We start from the raw sequence: 17,099 nt of genomic DNA on the forward strand, positions 1-17,099 counted from the left end.
TAAATAAAAGAGTGACAATTATTTTAAATTAGGCCCATAACTAGAACATACTGTTACCTAAACTTTGAGCCTATAAATCAAGCTACGAAATCAGGTCCTAAAGATCAATGTCTAACTATTATTTTCTTCTGAGAATATCTTATTATTTAAAATGCATCTGAAAGGTTTTGCCAGGAGAACTCCATTTGCAGCGCAGTCCTTCCCCTCAAGCATGACCAATAACTACCCATTTCCTGAGCAAAGCCGTATTTCTTAGCCTCTCATGTGGCATTAATCTTTTGAATTGTATCCTGATGTAAGCAAGGTGTCGCATTATCCCATGTTTCCTGAAATAGCTCACATAACCTATTAATGTAATTGCAGCTCATGAATTCATTTTTTTTTTTTTTTAAAGATTTTATTTATTTATTTGACAGAGAGAGAGACAGCAAGAGAGGGAACACAAGCAGGGAGACTGGGAGAGGGAGAAGCAGGCTCCCCGCAGAGCAGGGAGCCCGATGTGGGACTCGATCCCAGGACCCTGGGATCATGACCCGAGCCGAAGGCAGACGCTTAACGACTGAGCCACCCAGGCGCCCCTCATGAATTCATTTTTTAATTAATTTTTTTAGAGAAATTAATCTGGTTTACTAGAAACTTTGGTTTCACTTATTTGTAAATAAAACGGATCAACAAGTCCTGCCTGCCCACTATTGACTGCCAATAGAGAAATTAAATCAGGGAGCTGAATGTCGCTTTCAGAACGATGTTGTACCTTTCCAAATGCTCTAAGTCTATTAGCTTTAGGAGTGGTCGACAGCAAAGAACAGTCTATGCCACATTTTCTTTCAGCACATTCTAGTAAGTACTTGAGACGTCAGTTCAAGAACTTAAGACCAACAAGAGCGTGTGGAGCTCGTTGGATCTCAAGTAATGTCTGACAACATTTTTAGTGCCTTGGACTCTCTTTGACTTTCTCAAAGAAGATGACAAATTAAGCATTCCCATGTGAAGATGTCTGCAGCAAGAATATACCCTCCATTCCAAGTACTGTCAGGGTATGCCAGACATCTTACATAAGTTACTCATTTACGTCGGGAATACTGTCAGAAGTAATTCATTATAAGTAATGACACACACACTTGGAACAACTTGAGGCAACCCAGTTATCTTGAATAAGGTGATCTTGGGGTCTTTAAAATGACCACGGGGACAGAGGCAGTGTAATTCTACAGATTAAAAAAAAAAAAAAGCCTTTTTCTTTTCTGACGAGGGACAAAATTCCTACGACAAAAGAATGCTTTCTAATAAAACAGGCATGCAGGACAAATGTCTTCTCTCTTTTGTGCCAAAAGATAAATAGAAAACAGCGTTTTCCCTGAAAAGGATTTAAGGGACTTTCATACATATCACTGTGACAAATCCAGCTCAGAGTTAAAAAAGAGACTATCTCCAGGTATTTATAAATTTAGGACGTATAATGCTAAAATGTACAAAGAGATACAAAAACACAGATACAAAAAAGAAATAAAGAAACAAGTACTGAATTAATACAGGAGACAGCATATTCACAACATGAAAAAAAGTTGCCAGTACATTTAGTGAGGTGAAAACCCCAAGTCAATATTTAGCACTAAGGTGAAATTTGGCAGTTGCTGGAATATTGGAAAAGGGACAGATTTAGGATCTGGGAAGAATTTGACATCGGTGAGCTGACGTGGTTTGGGAAAGATTATGAAATAATTACAGAAAAAGGATGTTATATAAATTATTATCGTAAAAAGGGTGGGCTTTGATTGGGGAGTAAGGAAAATAATCAGTGTATATGTAGGTTTCTAGAGCAGCGGATGGGGATCTTGCCTGACCCCATCCCACACTGCAATGCAGAGACCAGGAAAACCAGAGTGGGGGGGGCAAGGTTCACTGGCAAGTGGCGGTAACAGCCCTTTCCCACCTCTAACCTTTGACATGTGCAGCTTTCTCTGCCTCCTAAGGTTTTCTCCCTTCCGTATTCAAAATTTTAGGACCAAGGTCGAACAGCAGTACCTCGGAAAGCTTTCCCAGCAGCACGCAAGCAGGATTAGCTTTAACAGAACTTTGTACATGCCTATGATCTGGTGAATAACAACATCAACTACGTGTCAGACTCTGTCCCTGCGTTATCTCATTCTCCACACATTACCTCTGTTTCTGTATTTTTTTTTTTTAAAGATTTTATTTATTTATTTGAGACAGACAGAATGAGAGAGAGAGCACATGAGAGAGGGGAGGGCCAGAGGGAGAAGCAGACTCCCCGCCGAGCAGGGAGCCCGATGCGGGACTCGATCCAGGGACTCCAGGATCATGACCTGAGCCGAAGGCAGTGGCTTAACCAACTGAGCCACCCAGGCGCCCCTCTGTTTCTGTATTTTTTTACACAATCCTCACATCCACCTGAGTAGGTACCATTACTGTTGCCTTTCTGCAGATGAGCAAGTAAGGCTTAGCGAAGGAAGAAAACTTACCCAAGCTCACACTTCTGAGCGTCCAAACTAGGTTCTGATATACTGCACTCCTCCTTTTTAAACTAAACTCCAGACTTCATTTGGGTTTCACCAGTTTTTTTGATTCATGCACTCTCTCTGTTCCAAGACCCAATCCAGGGTACCACACTGTATTTAGGGGTCCTGTCTCCCCCATCTTTCCTTATTCTTCACAACTTTAACAGTCTTGAGAGTATGGGCCAGACCCCTGTAGAATGTTGTCAATCTGGATTTGTCTGATGTTTTTCTCATGATTAGAGGTTGGGGTTATGGGTTTTTGGAAGGAATAAATACAAAGGTGAAATGCCCTGGCCCCCACATAAGGTCAGGGGTATATGACATCTCCGTGACATTGCTGATACTGTTAACCTTCATCACTTGGTACTTTATTATCTACAATGATCTGTAGTAGGTTTCTATCTTTTCCAACCAATAAAAGTCCTTTGAGAGATTAAAACCTCTCAGTAGCATCTGCATTTGAACACAGTGCCTGGAACACGTGGGTTCCAGGATACACCCAAAAGAAAGGGAAGGATGAAGAGAAGCTTCCACAGCCGAGCATCACATAGAGGGGACATAGTGTTCCTAGGGCTGGCATCAAATGATGGTGTGAATTTGGGCATGCTGGGAAGCCTTCTTAGAGAGGAGCAGGCTCAGCTAGGATGGCTGAGCAAGAAAGAGTGAAAAAGTGGTTAAAAGTCATTCACCCAACATGTGCTTCCTCAGAGCATTATCCCTCTAGAGAGTCCAATCCCCCAATTTTAGAGATTGTATGAGACTGGAAATCTGAGTTTATTTACCCAAGGTTGCATGGCGAACCACTAGAAGAACTTGGTAGGAAGGCTGCAGACGTGGGTTGGCAGGAAAAGGACCCGGGGGGCAGGGAGTTGCGCCCACCTGACCTGCTCTGCTAGGAGTGGCCAGTGTTCCACCGTACACACGGAGTTGGGCCCCCAATGTGGAGGTTGGTGAATGTGCTGCTGCCAGTGGGAGATGCTATAATTCTCACAAGACAGTAAGGTATCCGTTTACTACTTGCCTACCATGGTGAGAAATTAACCTCCACCCTACATCCTTCACTTTGAGATCCTTCAGAAAGAAGAAAAATTCACTTATTTCCTCTCTTCCTCCCCTGCAAAGAGCATGCTTTTAGGTTTAAAGAACTAGGAGCAGAAAGGAAGCCATCCACAGATTTGACCAGAGAAAAAATTTAAACTTAAAAAAAAGAATTATGCCAAGAAAAATTAGAGAAACCTTGGACAAATTACAACAATAATACCCCCCAAAAATATATTTGTAATGCACAGACACATGTATATAATGGTTTACACATGTATTATAAAGTGTTCATATAGATGGATTAAAAAACCTGATACATGGGAACAGATATAACATAAATTTACACCAAAAAATACAAATGTTTAACAAACATATGAAATAGATGTTGTAATAATTACAAGTGTCCAGAGAATTAACAGATACAAGCATAACTAATAATCTTTTAGAATTAAAAGAAACACATTTTAAAAATTAGAAATTAGTGTTCAGTCAAAATAATAAAAGACATTGGGACGCCTGGGTGGCTCAGTTGTTAAATGTCTGCCTTCGGCTCAGGTCATGATCCCAAGGTCCTGGGATCGAGCCCCACATCAGGCTCCCTGCTCGGCGGAGAGCCTGCTTCTCCCTCTCCCACCCCCCCGCTCGTGTTCCTGCTCTCGCTATCTCTCTGTCAATTAAATAAATAAAATCTTTAAAAAATAAAAATAAGAGACATTAAAAACATTTTACCCAATTATTCCACTTTTATAAATAAGGAAATAATCCTAAAATTCAGACCAAGTTTTATTAAAAAAAAAAAAAACTTGTTAGATTTGTTTTTTAACATAATGAGAAGTTTTAAAAAAAATGTAATTGTTCAACACATGAACAGCAAGAAAATGCTGAAATAGTAATACAGTGACTCTTAAGCAGCTTTCAAAAATAATATTTGAAAAAAGTTTTTAATGTGTAAAATGCTCATGATATACTATTAAACGACAAAAAGCAAGATACAAAATCGTACATATATTATCTTAGTGACAGAAAATATCCATGAGATAGGACTACTGATGAATGAGATTGAGAAATTGTTATTTTTGTTTTGCTTATTTTGTGTTTGCTAGATTTTCTAAAATGAATGTTTTTTAAAAAAGATCTTTTTAATTTATTTATTTGAGAGAGAGAAAGGGAGGGAGTGAGAGAGAGCATGGGGGGCAATGGAGAAGCAGGCTCCTGCTAAGCAGGGAGCCCAATGCGGGGCTCAATCCCAGGACCCTGAGATCATGACCTGAACCGAAGGCAGAGGCTTAACAGACTGAGCCACCCAAGGCGCCCCTAGGATGAATGTTTTTTAATAGCAATTTTATTGAGATATAATTTACCACCACATAATTCATCTAAAGTGTACAATTCAATGTTTTTTAGTATAGTCACAGAGTTGTGGAACTGTGTGTATTGGTTTTTTTTTTTTTTTTAAAAGATTTTATTTATTTATTTGTCAGAGAGACAGAACACAAGCAGGGGGAGAGGCAGGCAGAGGGAGAAGCAGGCTCCCCGCCGAGCAGGGAGCCCGATGCGGGACTCGATCCCGGGACTCCAGGATCATGACCCGAGCCGAAGGCAGTCGCTTAACCCACTGAGCCACCCAGGCGCCCCTTTTGGTTTCCTTTTCTAAGCTAATTACTCTAACACATTCTTAAATGCAGTTCGAATAAAAAACAAATCTGATCACAGCATTTACCTTTGCAGTGCCTGTGGTCTGGTGTCGGGGTATAACCCTTGTGGCATGAACACACGTAGGAGCCTTCAAGGTTGGAGCAAGTACCGTTTGTGCAGACCTGTGGTTCCAGGCATTCATCCACATCTTGAAGAATGTTGCAGAAGGGGGAAAAAAACCCACAAAGAGAGAAAAAAAGAAAACATGAATAAAGTTGAATTTGGCTAAAAATAGAAAGAGCGCATCCTCAAACAGGGACAGATTCTTTAAGATAAGCTTTCAAATTAGCCCAAAGGAGGAACAGGAGCTCTGGTGTGAGCTGCATGGATCATAGTTCTATGTCTTGATTTACTTTATGCAAAGTAACTCAAAAAAGGAACCAAGCATGCTCTGTGAATCAATTCCATGGAAAGCTCGTTGTAGAGGGGAGGGCAGAAGAGACAGCAGTTTGGGAGTAGCATCCCCTGCACAATGAAGTATTCCAAAGAATCAAAGACGTACTGAGGTCTAGCTATGGAACTGATGAATTCAGCAGGAAGGGAGGGTTCGAGAAAGCCAAAGACAGGACTCGGGACCTGAAGAAACCACAAGAGGTCTTAGCAGAAAGATAAAAAAAACTCTGATAAAATGTTCAAAGACAGCATTGAATCGGTATTATAAAAACCAATCTAGGGGAAAAACAAGCTTAGTGGGCAGTTTGAAGGTAGGGGACAGACTGCAGAGATAGATAAAATAATTGCTCATCTTCACCAAGCCCTTACTGCATAAACAGGAAAGGCTGTGCATGTTTTAATCCTAACAGGAGCGATAGAAGCCAACCATTTTATAGACAAAGGAACCAGGATTCAAAGAAGTTCCAGCAGATTGCCCAAGGCCACATGGTTTGAGAAACTGGTGGCTCATAGGGGCATCCAGTCAGCTTAACTCCAAAGCCCATCCTTTTGACCTGTTTCTATTAACACAAGTTAAGTGTAGTGATAGAAACCACTGAAGAGAGAATTAGGAATGTTTGTTTTTATTATTTGCTAACACAGCATTTATATAGAAAATCATCAATGTGTTCGCTGATTTCATTCAGCTTTCATTATGTTCTTACTAGAATATTGTTAATTCAGGGGCACCTGGGTGGCTCAGTTGGTCAAGCGTCCGACTCTTGAGTGATTTCGGCTTAGGTCATGATCTCAGGGTTGTGAGATCGAGCCCCCCGTTGAGCTCCAGTGGGGAGCCTGCTTGAGATTCCTTCCTCTTCCTCTGCCCCTCCCCTGCTCACTTTCTCCCTCTCTCTAAAATAAATATATCTTTTTGAAAAAAGATGTTAATTCACAAAGAAAAACTTGAGTTCTGTGCCCCACCTAAATGCTTTTGTTAAGTCCACTGTATGTTGTAGTTGAGAAGACTGTGTAGCATGAACAACCAACACCGTAAGAGGAAAAATTTAAACCACTAAGTGCTGAAACTACACACAGCATCATGATGTAGGCTTAACTTTACAGCAGTCTGTAGCTCAATCCAGGCATCTTAATCATAAGGCAGACCAACAATACGGAGGAAAATGCTCTTGACTACATCCATTTCATTTTGCAATGCTCGCCATGAAAGCAATAAAGCTTGCCACCCTCCTAATGTTAACAGGCAGAGAGTCACGAACACATGAACATCAGAGATCTAGTTCTAATTCAGCATTCCAGAGTTCGGACTGCATTCATTTGCATAACATTTCCTTAAACCTGTATTCTAGTTTTCTCTCTCTCTCTTTTTTTTTTTAGATTTTATTTCTTCATTTGAGGCAGATACAGAGAAAGAGAGAATGAGCAGGGGGAAGAGGCAGAGGGAGAGGGAGAAGCAGGCTTCCCGCTGAGCTGGGAGCCTGATGCGGGGCTCGATCCCAGGACCTGAGATCATGACCTGAGCCGAAGGCAGACGCTTAACCATCTGAGCCACCCAGGCACCCCTGTACTCTAGTTTTCTTAAAATGATATCTAGAAATAGAGTACCAAAATGAGGCAATGGTGTGTGAGCATGCATGCACACACCGGCACACATTTCACACGCAAACTGAAAACAGCCAACCAACTGGCCTTGTCTGAGTGCTCCACCTCGCTTTCACAAAATCAGTTATGGTGAACTGGACCCTACTCTATGATAACAAAAAGAGCACTTCCAGACTGACTCATCGTCCATCCTTTCTTTGGTTGTGGGAGTCCACTTTTATAAACACCGAATGCAAACAACTTGAAAGAAGAAGCTAAATGCTGGAGCCAAAATAAATAATGGGATAGAATGAGCCTAGACACTAGGCATGTAAATTCCAGACAGCAACATTAAAATGTCACATCTGGTATCTGGATTGGTTTCAAAAATGTTAAAAAGTTGAAAAAGGTATGGATTGTTCTCTTTAATTATGTATGCACCAGGAAATGTGATTTATAGGGCTACAGAATATAACAACAAAATCAATTTCTAAGACCATATTTTCTCTAGTTAAAGCAAAATAACAGGCAGTACAGATGATCATTCACGAAATACTTTCAAAATACTTGATAACTAGGGCGCCTGCGTAGCTCAGTCGGTTAAGTGTCCAACTCTTGATTTTGGCTCAGGTCATAATCTCAGGGTCGTGAGATCAATTGGGCTCTTCAGTCAGCGTGGAGTCTGCTTGTCCCTCTCCCTCTGCTCCTCCACTCACTTGCAAACACACTCTCTCACTCTCAAATAAATTCTTTAAAAAAATACTTGATACTTATACTTGAATTAACAGTACCACAGTGTCTATTTAAAAGCTGCTAAGAGAGTTGATCTTAAAAGTCCTCATCATAAGAAAAAAATTTTTTTAATTCTGTAACTATGGTGATAGACTTTCACCCAACTTACTGTGATCATTTTGTAATGTATACAAATATCAAATAATTATGTTCTAAACCTGAAATTAATATAATGCTATAGAGGTATCACACCTCCATTTAAAAAAAACCAGAATATATAGTAGGAAGGTGCCTGGAGTGGGGCCTCACTTGACGGATGTAAAAGGAGTGAAATAAACTCAGTGTTTTATCTTTCACCCAGACCTGTCTCTTAAACTGCAGACCCACACAACCTAGTTGGTCAGTGTACTGGACATTTCCCCTTGATGTCCCATAGGCACCTCTGAGTCTTCACAGCCCAAACTGATCTTTCTCCCTGGGTTTCTTTTATTCCAGGTCAATATGATACCACTATCCACTCAGATGCCCATGTCAGAAACTGGGAGTCATCCTTTCTAGATTCCTTATTCTCCCTCTTTCCCCACATTCGATTTAAAACAGTCAAATCAATTCCATCTTCCCAATATCTCTCAAATACACCCGCTTCATTTCATTCTTACTACCACCATTCTGTCTCACATGGGTTACCGCCATAGTTTGTTTCCCTACTTCAAGTCTTGCCCTCTCTAATCCACTATCCAGCTGGTAGCCAGAGTCATCTGAAATACAAACACAATCAATGGTATTGCTCCTTTAAAAACCCTCAGTGGTTTCCAGTGTTCTTCCATTAAGTCAAAGATACAAACTTGTGGGGCCCTGAGTGTTATTAACAGAAAGCCTGCCCTCAGTTCTTACTTCAAACCCTTGGGAGAATCAGTGTTCTGGGAAACAAGGTAGTCCTTATCCACCCCACCATCCAATACCCATAGCCTCTTACCCTTGCTGCAGAGGGAGACGGTTAAGTCTTTGGTTTTCTGTATTGGAGCTCAAATCGCATCTTACTCTAGGGTGATGGTCTTGTACAAGAGTCAGATTACCCAAATTCTTGTGATGCATACACATAATCAGTTCAAAAGGGAAACGTCATGAAAAACACTGTGTCCACAGAAAAATGTGTTCCAAACTCCCAAAATACAATATACCAATGGGCTTTTGGGACATAATTTGGCATTTGCTATCCAGTGAATTAATTAAACCTCCCACAGTAAGAAAACTGCCAGGGGTTTATGAGGTCAGCACTTTGTGGATATGATCGTTCAAAAGTCTATGAATCCACCCCAGTATACTATTACCCAATCCAAACTGATCATTGTCCTCTACAGCACCCCGAGAGACTCTAATAGAGGCCTGTGGGAAACCAGATATGCCATGTCTATAGGATTTCATGATCTGCTCCTCTCAGAAGCCTGTCAGAAGAGACAGTCAGAACAGTGGGCATGATTTGTCCTTAGTGAACCCTGGCTGATTCTTTTTTTTAAGATTTTATTTATTTATTTGAGAGAGAGAGAGAGAGGGAGGGAGAAAGCATGAGCAGGGGGAGGGGCAGGCAGAGGGAGAAGCAGACTCTCTGCTGAGCAGGGAGCCTGATGTGGGGCTCAATCCCAGGACCCTGGGATCATGACCTGCACCAAAGGCAGACACTTAACCAACTGAGCCATGCAGGCACCCCAACCCTGGCTGATTCTTATGATCATCTTTTTCTTTTAAAATGTTTCACCTTGGGGTGCCTGGGTGGCGCAGCTGGTTAAGTGTCCGACTCTTGGTTTCGGCTCAGGTCCTGATCTCAGGGTCATGAGATTGAGCCCTGCATAAGACTCCCTCTCTTGCTCCCTCTGCCTCTCCCTCTCTCTCTCTCAAATAAATAAATAAATTCTAAAAAAAAAACACAAAAAAACGTTCCACCTCATCATTTGAATCCTGCAGCCTACAGTTCTTTGTCAAGATTAACATGAAGCTCAGTGGTCATTAGTTCCCGAACTCCAGCTTCTTTTTTCTTTGGGGGGAAATGAGGACATTAATCTCTTTCCAGCTCTCTGGCAACTTTCCATTCTCCACAATTTTTACAAAGATGACTTTCAGCTGGCCAGCAAATCCACCTGCAAATTCTCTCATTGCCTTGGGATGTAATTTCTCTGGGTCAAGAACCCTTTTGAAATTTCCCTTCCTAATGTCCTGGGAAAACACAAGATAGCATGAAGCCCCTCTCTGATGGTTCAGAGGGTATTCAGTGGCTGACCTCACACAAGTCAGTTCAAGGCTATGATGCCTCCTTCCACTGTACCTATCAGCTCCTTGAGGTTGGTCAGAGTTGGCTCCAGAGCAACAGTTTACCTGCCTTACTTCCTGTACTTTCAAGGAAATTAATCTCTCAACACTGCGCATCAGTCATATTTCAGAGGCCATTGAGTCTCATTTAATTCCTTAATGAGCACCACAGACTTCAATGAGTGAGCACCATTTGATATGTGAAGTAAACATCTTACTCTGTCACAATGACTACAGGAAAATACAGATTACTCCCCACCCCCAAGATGACATTACTTCAGTGATCCCTCGACTATTCTGTACACATAGTCTTTTATAGTAAAGATGATGGCAGAACATACTGGACAGAAAAGCCAGCATGGTTAGGCCAGCGGGATGGAACAACCCGCACTTGCAGTACAGCAAATCCTCGGGATCTCAGGTGCCCTCCGTCAAGTCTGACCAAGTTAAGATATGCAGTAGCAGTGCAGCTGATAAAAATATGTTATGCATCCCTCAAAGACTCATCACTGTTCTTCAAAACTGGAGAACAGCCAATGCTATGTACATCCCAGATAAAGAGCCAAGGATAATCTCAGAAAATCAGTCCATTAACCCTACCACATCACTGGCTTCCTGCCTCCCCTTTCCAAAAGAGTATTTAGTCTTTCAGCAAAACCCAACTGGGGCTATCTATGCTGAAGACTGCCATCTTCGAGTCAAGAATCCCTCAGCCATTCTTACTGCTGCTTGCAAGGGATGATTCCCACCCATATCGATCATCTCTCTTTCTATGAACTTTTCTTTCTTCATTATCTTAATCATATTGCTTTGTTCTCTTATTGTCTTGGGTGTACAGGAAGAGGGAGTGTATAGAACAGAACACTAGTTTTGGAGATAAACGACCTGGGATCATGTCCTAGCTCTGTCATTTATTACCTATGACCATTAGCAAGCCCATTAACCTATCTGGGAATCAATTTCTGTATCTCTACTACTACTACTACTGCCCTGATATCAAATAAAATAATGAAGTCAACGCCTTTTGTAGCAACGTAAAAGAAGTTTTTGTTATCATGGTAACTAGTCTTCTCACACAGGTATGTTTCCTGCTTTCAAAAGTAGTTTTTTGTTTGCTTTTATTGAGATATAATTGACATATGACATAGGGTAAGTTTCAGTGATAATTTGGTATGCTTATATATTGCAAAATGATTAACAAAGTTAGTTAACGCCTCTCTTATGTCACATTATTTCCCTTTTTTTGTGAACATAATTATCACCTGGCCTCCTAGTAGCTTTGAAGTTTATAAGACAGCACTGTTGACTATAATCACTAATCTGTGCAACAGATCTCCAGGGCTTATCTACCTGCCAGTTGCAAGTTCGTACCTTTAAACACCACCTCCCCAATCCCCCTAGCTCCCAGCTCCTGATAACCACCATTCTATTCTGTTTTGGTTTGCTTATTTATAACTTCAAGTCTTCTCTGGAATTAAGTACATAATTAGGTATTTGATAATAACATAATGACTAAATAGAAGACTTCTTTAGCTGCAGTGATTTAGGGATTAGGCTGGTGTTTGCACATTTAATAATATCTGCAAAAGGGAGATGTTCAGTTCTGCTGCCATCTTATGCAAATAAATGTAGAACAAAGTCTTCAATTTCAGGTAAGTCTATGAATATTCATCTATTCCATAAAGGTTAACAATGATTCTTAAAAATCTGAAAATAAATCCTAGTGGTCAAAGAACACCTAGAACAAGGAGCTTTCCATGTTTATCGTGCACGTTCTGTGCACCTGGTTTTGGTTAAGACTATGGCTAACCAGTTGTCAAGTGGATTAAATGACACTAAGTTCTTCAAATGCCTAAGACCCATTACATTTAGAAAACGTAAATTGGAGTCACAAAGTCACGATTAACTTAATTACAGTTTGACAGAGAAGGATTAGTATGATAAAAATCTCAGAAATTTGTCTTCCCAGGTCACATGGTCTTTCACAGACTCAATTATAAAGGAAGATAATAAAGTAAACTCAACAAGGGATTGCTGCCTACATCGACCATGTGATAGATACTGTGTCTTATGAAGGTGAGCCAAGAAAATGAAGTAAAAGGATGGAGATAGCAGTATTGCAGAAGGTAAAACATTTGTTAGGGATGATCGATTACCTTACAGAAAAGTAATATGATTCTTTTTTTTTTTTTTTAAAGATTTTTATTTATTTGACAGAGAGGGACACAGTGAGAGAGGGAACACAAGCAGGGAGAGTGGGAGAGGGAGAAGCAGGCTTCCCGCTGAGCAGGAAGCCTGATATGGAGCTAGATCCCAGGACCCTGGGATCATGACCTGAGCCGAAGGCAGACGCTTAACGACTGAGCCACCCAGGCGTCCCAAGCAATATGATTCTTAAGAAATAGATCCCAGCTAAACAAAAATGCTGAGAAGTTGAAAGGTAATTATAAGACTAAGATTACTTAGATTCATAAAAGAAAGCTCCTATCAGATAGGGAGAGTTAAGAACTACAGGAAATGAACTTATTAAAGCAAGTCAAAGACAGTTATACATAGAAACCTGACATAAAATTTACTTAAACAAGTACCAGTTATTACTGCACTTCTAACATTTCGGGATTAGGGAGGTAAAGGGGAGGATAATAGAGTTGGGGGAAGAAGGGTTATAACATTTATTGGGTTCTACCTTGTGTCACATACCTCACTAGGTGCTTTATATTGCTTATTTAATTCTGACAGTAAATCCCATGAAGAGAGCATTTCAATCCCCATTTTAAAGATATTGAAACCAAGCTTCATAGAGGTCATACATAACCCCAAATCTGTCTAAATTCAGGGAAATATGATCTTTATATCAGAGTTACTGAATGTACCTTTAAACAATTAGATATTAGAGAATCTCCTTTAGAGGATGGCTCCAGTAGGGTTTAAATCAGGCCTGTTCTTGAGTGAAGAGAAACCTGCTAATTGAGTACCTGACAGGCTGGCTTCCCTCAAGAAAGGTCCTGGTTGAAGCAGCCAGTTGGAACTGGCCAGAACCCAGGGTGATGAAATAGTCATTAGAGGCGAGGATCAAGCGGGCAGCAACTCCAGGCTGAATGTGAGGTCCAAGGAATACAATGTTGAATGATGAAAGTGGCTTTCGAGAGAGGACTGAAATCCACAACTTGAAAGAAGAAGCTATGTTAACAGAGGAGCCAACAAGAGTTGCCAAAAAGCATCAAGGGACAGATATTTTGAAAGTGGACAATAAACTACTGAGAATGAAGGATCATATGCCCTGAACTCAACACTAGGAAAGAGCATGGTCTCCCAGACAACACCTGCTAACATCTGACCTGTTTCTGCCCCAAACAATTTCTGTTCTAATTCTTAAATCAAGGCGAAGCATCAATCAGTGAGATTCAGTCTACGTGGCATGAATACAAGGAGGCCATTAACGATTTCACCAAGTTCACCTTTGGGTCAGTGAAAGAAGCACAGTGTAATTGGCATCAAATCCCTGCAGAACATAAGGGTCCAAATAGAAATTCTCAATTCCTAATGAATCCATTTTCAGACAGAAAAAAAAAAAAGTCAAATCAACATATGGATTGATGGACTTTAGAAAAAACCATAAGCACTATGCCACACAAAAGTAGAATTACATACAACACCGTACAACTTTAATTATAATTTTTTATATATTATTTTTTTAAATTATTATGTTATGTTAATCACCATACATTACATCATTAGTTTTTGATGTAGTGTTCCATGATTCATTGTTTGCGTATAACACCCAGTGCTCCATGCAGAACGTGCCCTCTTGAATACCCATCACCAGGCTAACCCATCCCCCCACCCCCCTCCTCTAGAACCCTCAGTTTGTTTCTCAGAGTCCATAGTCTCTCATGGTTCATCTCCCCCTCCGATTTCCCCCCCTTCCTTTAAAAATAGTCAGTGAGAGCAGAGTGGTAGAAAAAGGAGGACACTAAGACTTATGGAACAGAATCCCCTGTAAGGCAGGGATTATCTTCTCTACAGATGACTAACAAATGCCAAGTGTAAGACCTTTCTTCAGATGGTGAGATTTGAGAAAATTTTAAGTCTTTAATGTTCTCATATATTTAAAATTGGGGGGAAAAGTCTTATAAATGTACCCTAAATTATCTGGACTAAAAGGATATTAAAAAGCCACAAACCAGTCCCAAGTAACCATTAGAAACAAAAACAAATAGAAAGGAACACAATATAAATAACTTATCATTTGATGCCTTCTCTGACCCCCATAGAATCTCTGACACTCTGTCTCCCTTAAGCTGCTTTTTTTTTCCTTTGTGGCACTCAACACACATCTGACACACCATATACTTTGCGTGCTGCTTTGCTTATTTGCAAGCACAATGTGAGCTCTAGAGTACAAGCACAATGAGGGGAGGGCATTTATTTTGTTCACTCTCAATCCCCCGGGTCTTGAAAAATGCCTGGCTCTTGGTAGGCACTCAACTGTTAAACTGAACGAATAAATATATAATCAAGTTGGTGTCGATGAGCTCAACTCAATGATAAGTAATGACTACACCTTCTAAAATGTGTCTTTGGAGTACCAGAAGGATAAAGGTAAGAACTAAAATGTATGTGATATGGCTGGGTATTCCCTCGCATTGTCAGAGTTGAGCAGAAAAATCGAATTCATTCATTGGTTCAATTAGAACAGAAAAGCATGTTGCAATATCTACTTTTTGTCACGCTCAACTTTTTAACATGTGAAAGCTCTACTACCATCAAAAATTAAGACGGATCCATTTTGGTATAATCTGCAAAAGTCCTCCTGAGAATTTTAGAGGAGCTGCAAGTCCAGTATGAACAATGAGTGGAACCGAAATTACAGCACAGAAGAGAAGCTTCACCTGTAGATGACAGAGCCTAAAATTTTACCCAAGGCAGAAGGAAAGAGTACATGGTGTATTTTTCATAGGAAATGCGTGACCTTAGCAATGCACAAATGAAAACTGGTGCTTGGAGCAATTGGCTAGCTGTGTGACTCTGGTGGACTACACAGTGACCTAGTATTTCTGCTTATGATCCTACTCAGCTGGTTGGCAAAGTCAAGTTACTCTGAACGGAGGTAGTGTTTCTGTCCCTGAACTGGAGCAAAGTGGTCATGCTGAGACTGACTGCATACATCTAGGTATAATAACTCATTTATTCTTATTGCCCAGCCTAGATAAATGCATTTATATTGAAGAGCACTCATTTGCCCATTTGCTCAGTCATATTTCATTAGTAAATTCATGAATCAGGGCTGTGTTTATACCACTATTATGGATTTTAGTTATTTAAGGTAAAATTCAGGCTCTCCTCTTGGATTATAATATGCAGCAGTATGTGAAAATGAGAATAGAAATGAAAGCTTGATAGGCAACTATGAAATTTGTGCCAAACGGGAAAATTAAAACCAAATGTACTAACCAGCACTGATCACATAAACAAATGCATAATAAATAAGCCATTAATGAACAAAAATCTCTTCTCCCGAAGATCAACATCTCACAATTCCAAGGATAGACACTCTTAGAGATGGGCATGAGCTTCAGGGCAGAGGGCCACCTGTACCACGTACAGAGGCTTAGCTTCTGCAACCTGGTGATGAATCCAAAACTTTGCAACTGGGACTGTTTCTGCCAAGGCTACTGAGCCCACCTGTTCTGCAACATTGTCTTTCCCAGAGATGTAGGCGTAAAGACGAATATGTTGTTACTTTTTTTTTTTATGTTCAGTTAGCCAGCATGTAGGACATCATTAGTTTTTGAGGTAGTGTTCAAGATGAACATTTGGAAGGACTGAGAGAGTCTGGCATGGTCTGCCCCCTCATCCTGCTGCAAATCTTCTCTTGTTCTCTGTCCTTCAGCAGCACCAGCCTTCCAGCTTCTGGAACATGATTGCTTCCTCCTTCCCATGAGTCCCCTGAATATGCTCTTTTCTCTGTCCAAAACCATCTCCCTCCCATCCCCTTCCCCCGTTAAACCTCAATCAGGAATTTTCCCAGAGGCAACTCGTTCTGGGACACATTCTTACAGCATCACAGAACCCCCCTTCCCAACACGGTCTCAATTGTGTTTGTGCATTTATTTATGAGACGTCTGGGTATCAGTCTTCCTCACCAGATAGTTCCATGAAGAAGGCACTTTTTTTTTTTTTTAAGAAGGCACTTTTTTTTGTCCCTCAATGTATCCCAGCACTCAGCACAACTCTGGGTATATTACAGTAAGTTCTCCAGCATTTGTGGATGAAAAGAAAGAAGGTATGAATAAATGAGAAATTGACCTCACATTGCCAGAGTCTGGCATTGAGTGTAAAAGAGCTCAGCTTCTAAGGAAAAGATCACACAGAGACAGAGAGGAAAACCATCAAGGGGGAAAGCTAACTAGAGCACAGCTAATTAGAACCAAAGCAATTTTGTTGCTTCTCTTCCTCAGTGCCTGATGTCAGTATGAAGTATTTATTAAATACTTAAATGAATAAATGTAAGAGGAATGGCAATCCATCAAGATTTCTCTTTCTACTTCTGCTGCACGTTTGTGTTCACATGTTCCTAATTCTACTAGTCTCTGGTAGCTTGCTTCTTCTTATGCCTTTTCTCTCTTTTTTAGCCTTTTGTTCTCCACCACTCTCCACCCTGTGGTGATTATTATTTTATTTGGTCTTGGTTATTCATCACATCAAGGACAATTTGCTTCCATCAGAATTATTTCTCCCAGGTAAAATCTCACATTCTTCATGCCAACTTCCTTTCTTATATTTCTCCCCGGTTAGAAGTTACTTAGAACTTTTCTTAGAAGTTTTCTCAGAAGG

At 40.5% G+C, this 17,099-nt stretch overlaps 1 protein-coding gene across 14 annotated transcripts in view; it reads right to left on the reverse strand.

Moving 5' to 3' along the window:
* Positions 1–17,099, reverse strand: part of LTBP1 (latent transforming growth factor beta binding protein 1) — a 255,388-nt gene that overhangs the window by 86,227 nt on the left and 152,062 nt on the right. For all 14 annotated transcript variants that reach the window (XM_081796946.1, XM_081796942.1, XM_081796945.1 and 11 more), the window contains one exon: positions 5,281–5,403. In XM_081796946.1, coding sequence (XP_081653072.1) covers positions 5,281–5,403 — 123 coding nt within the window. The remainder of the gene's footprint in view (positions 1–5,280; positions 5,404–17,099) is intronic.

This window comes from Leptonychotes weddellii, chromosome 10 (genome assembly GCF_054177405.1).
Source record: "Leptonychotes weddellii isolate Sample4059 chromosome 10, ASM5417740v2, whole genome shotgun sequence".
NCBI lineage: Eukaryota > Metazoa > Chordata > Mammalia > Carnivora > Phocidae > Leptonychotes > Leptonychotes weddellii.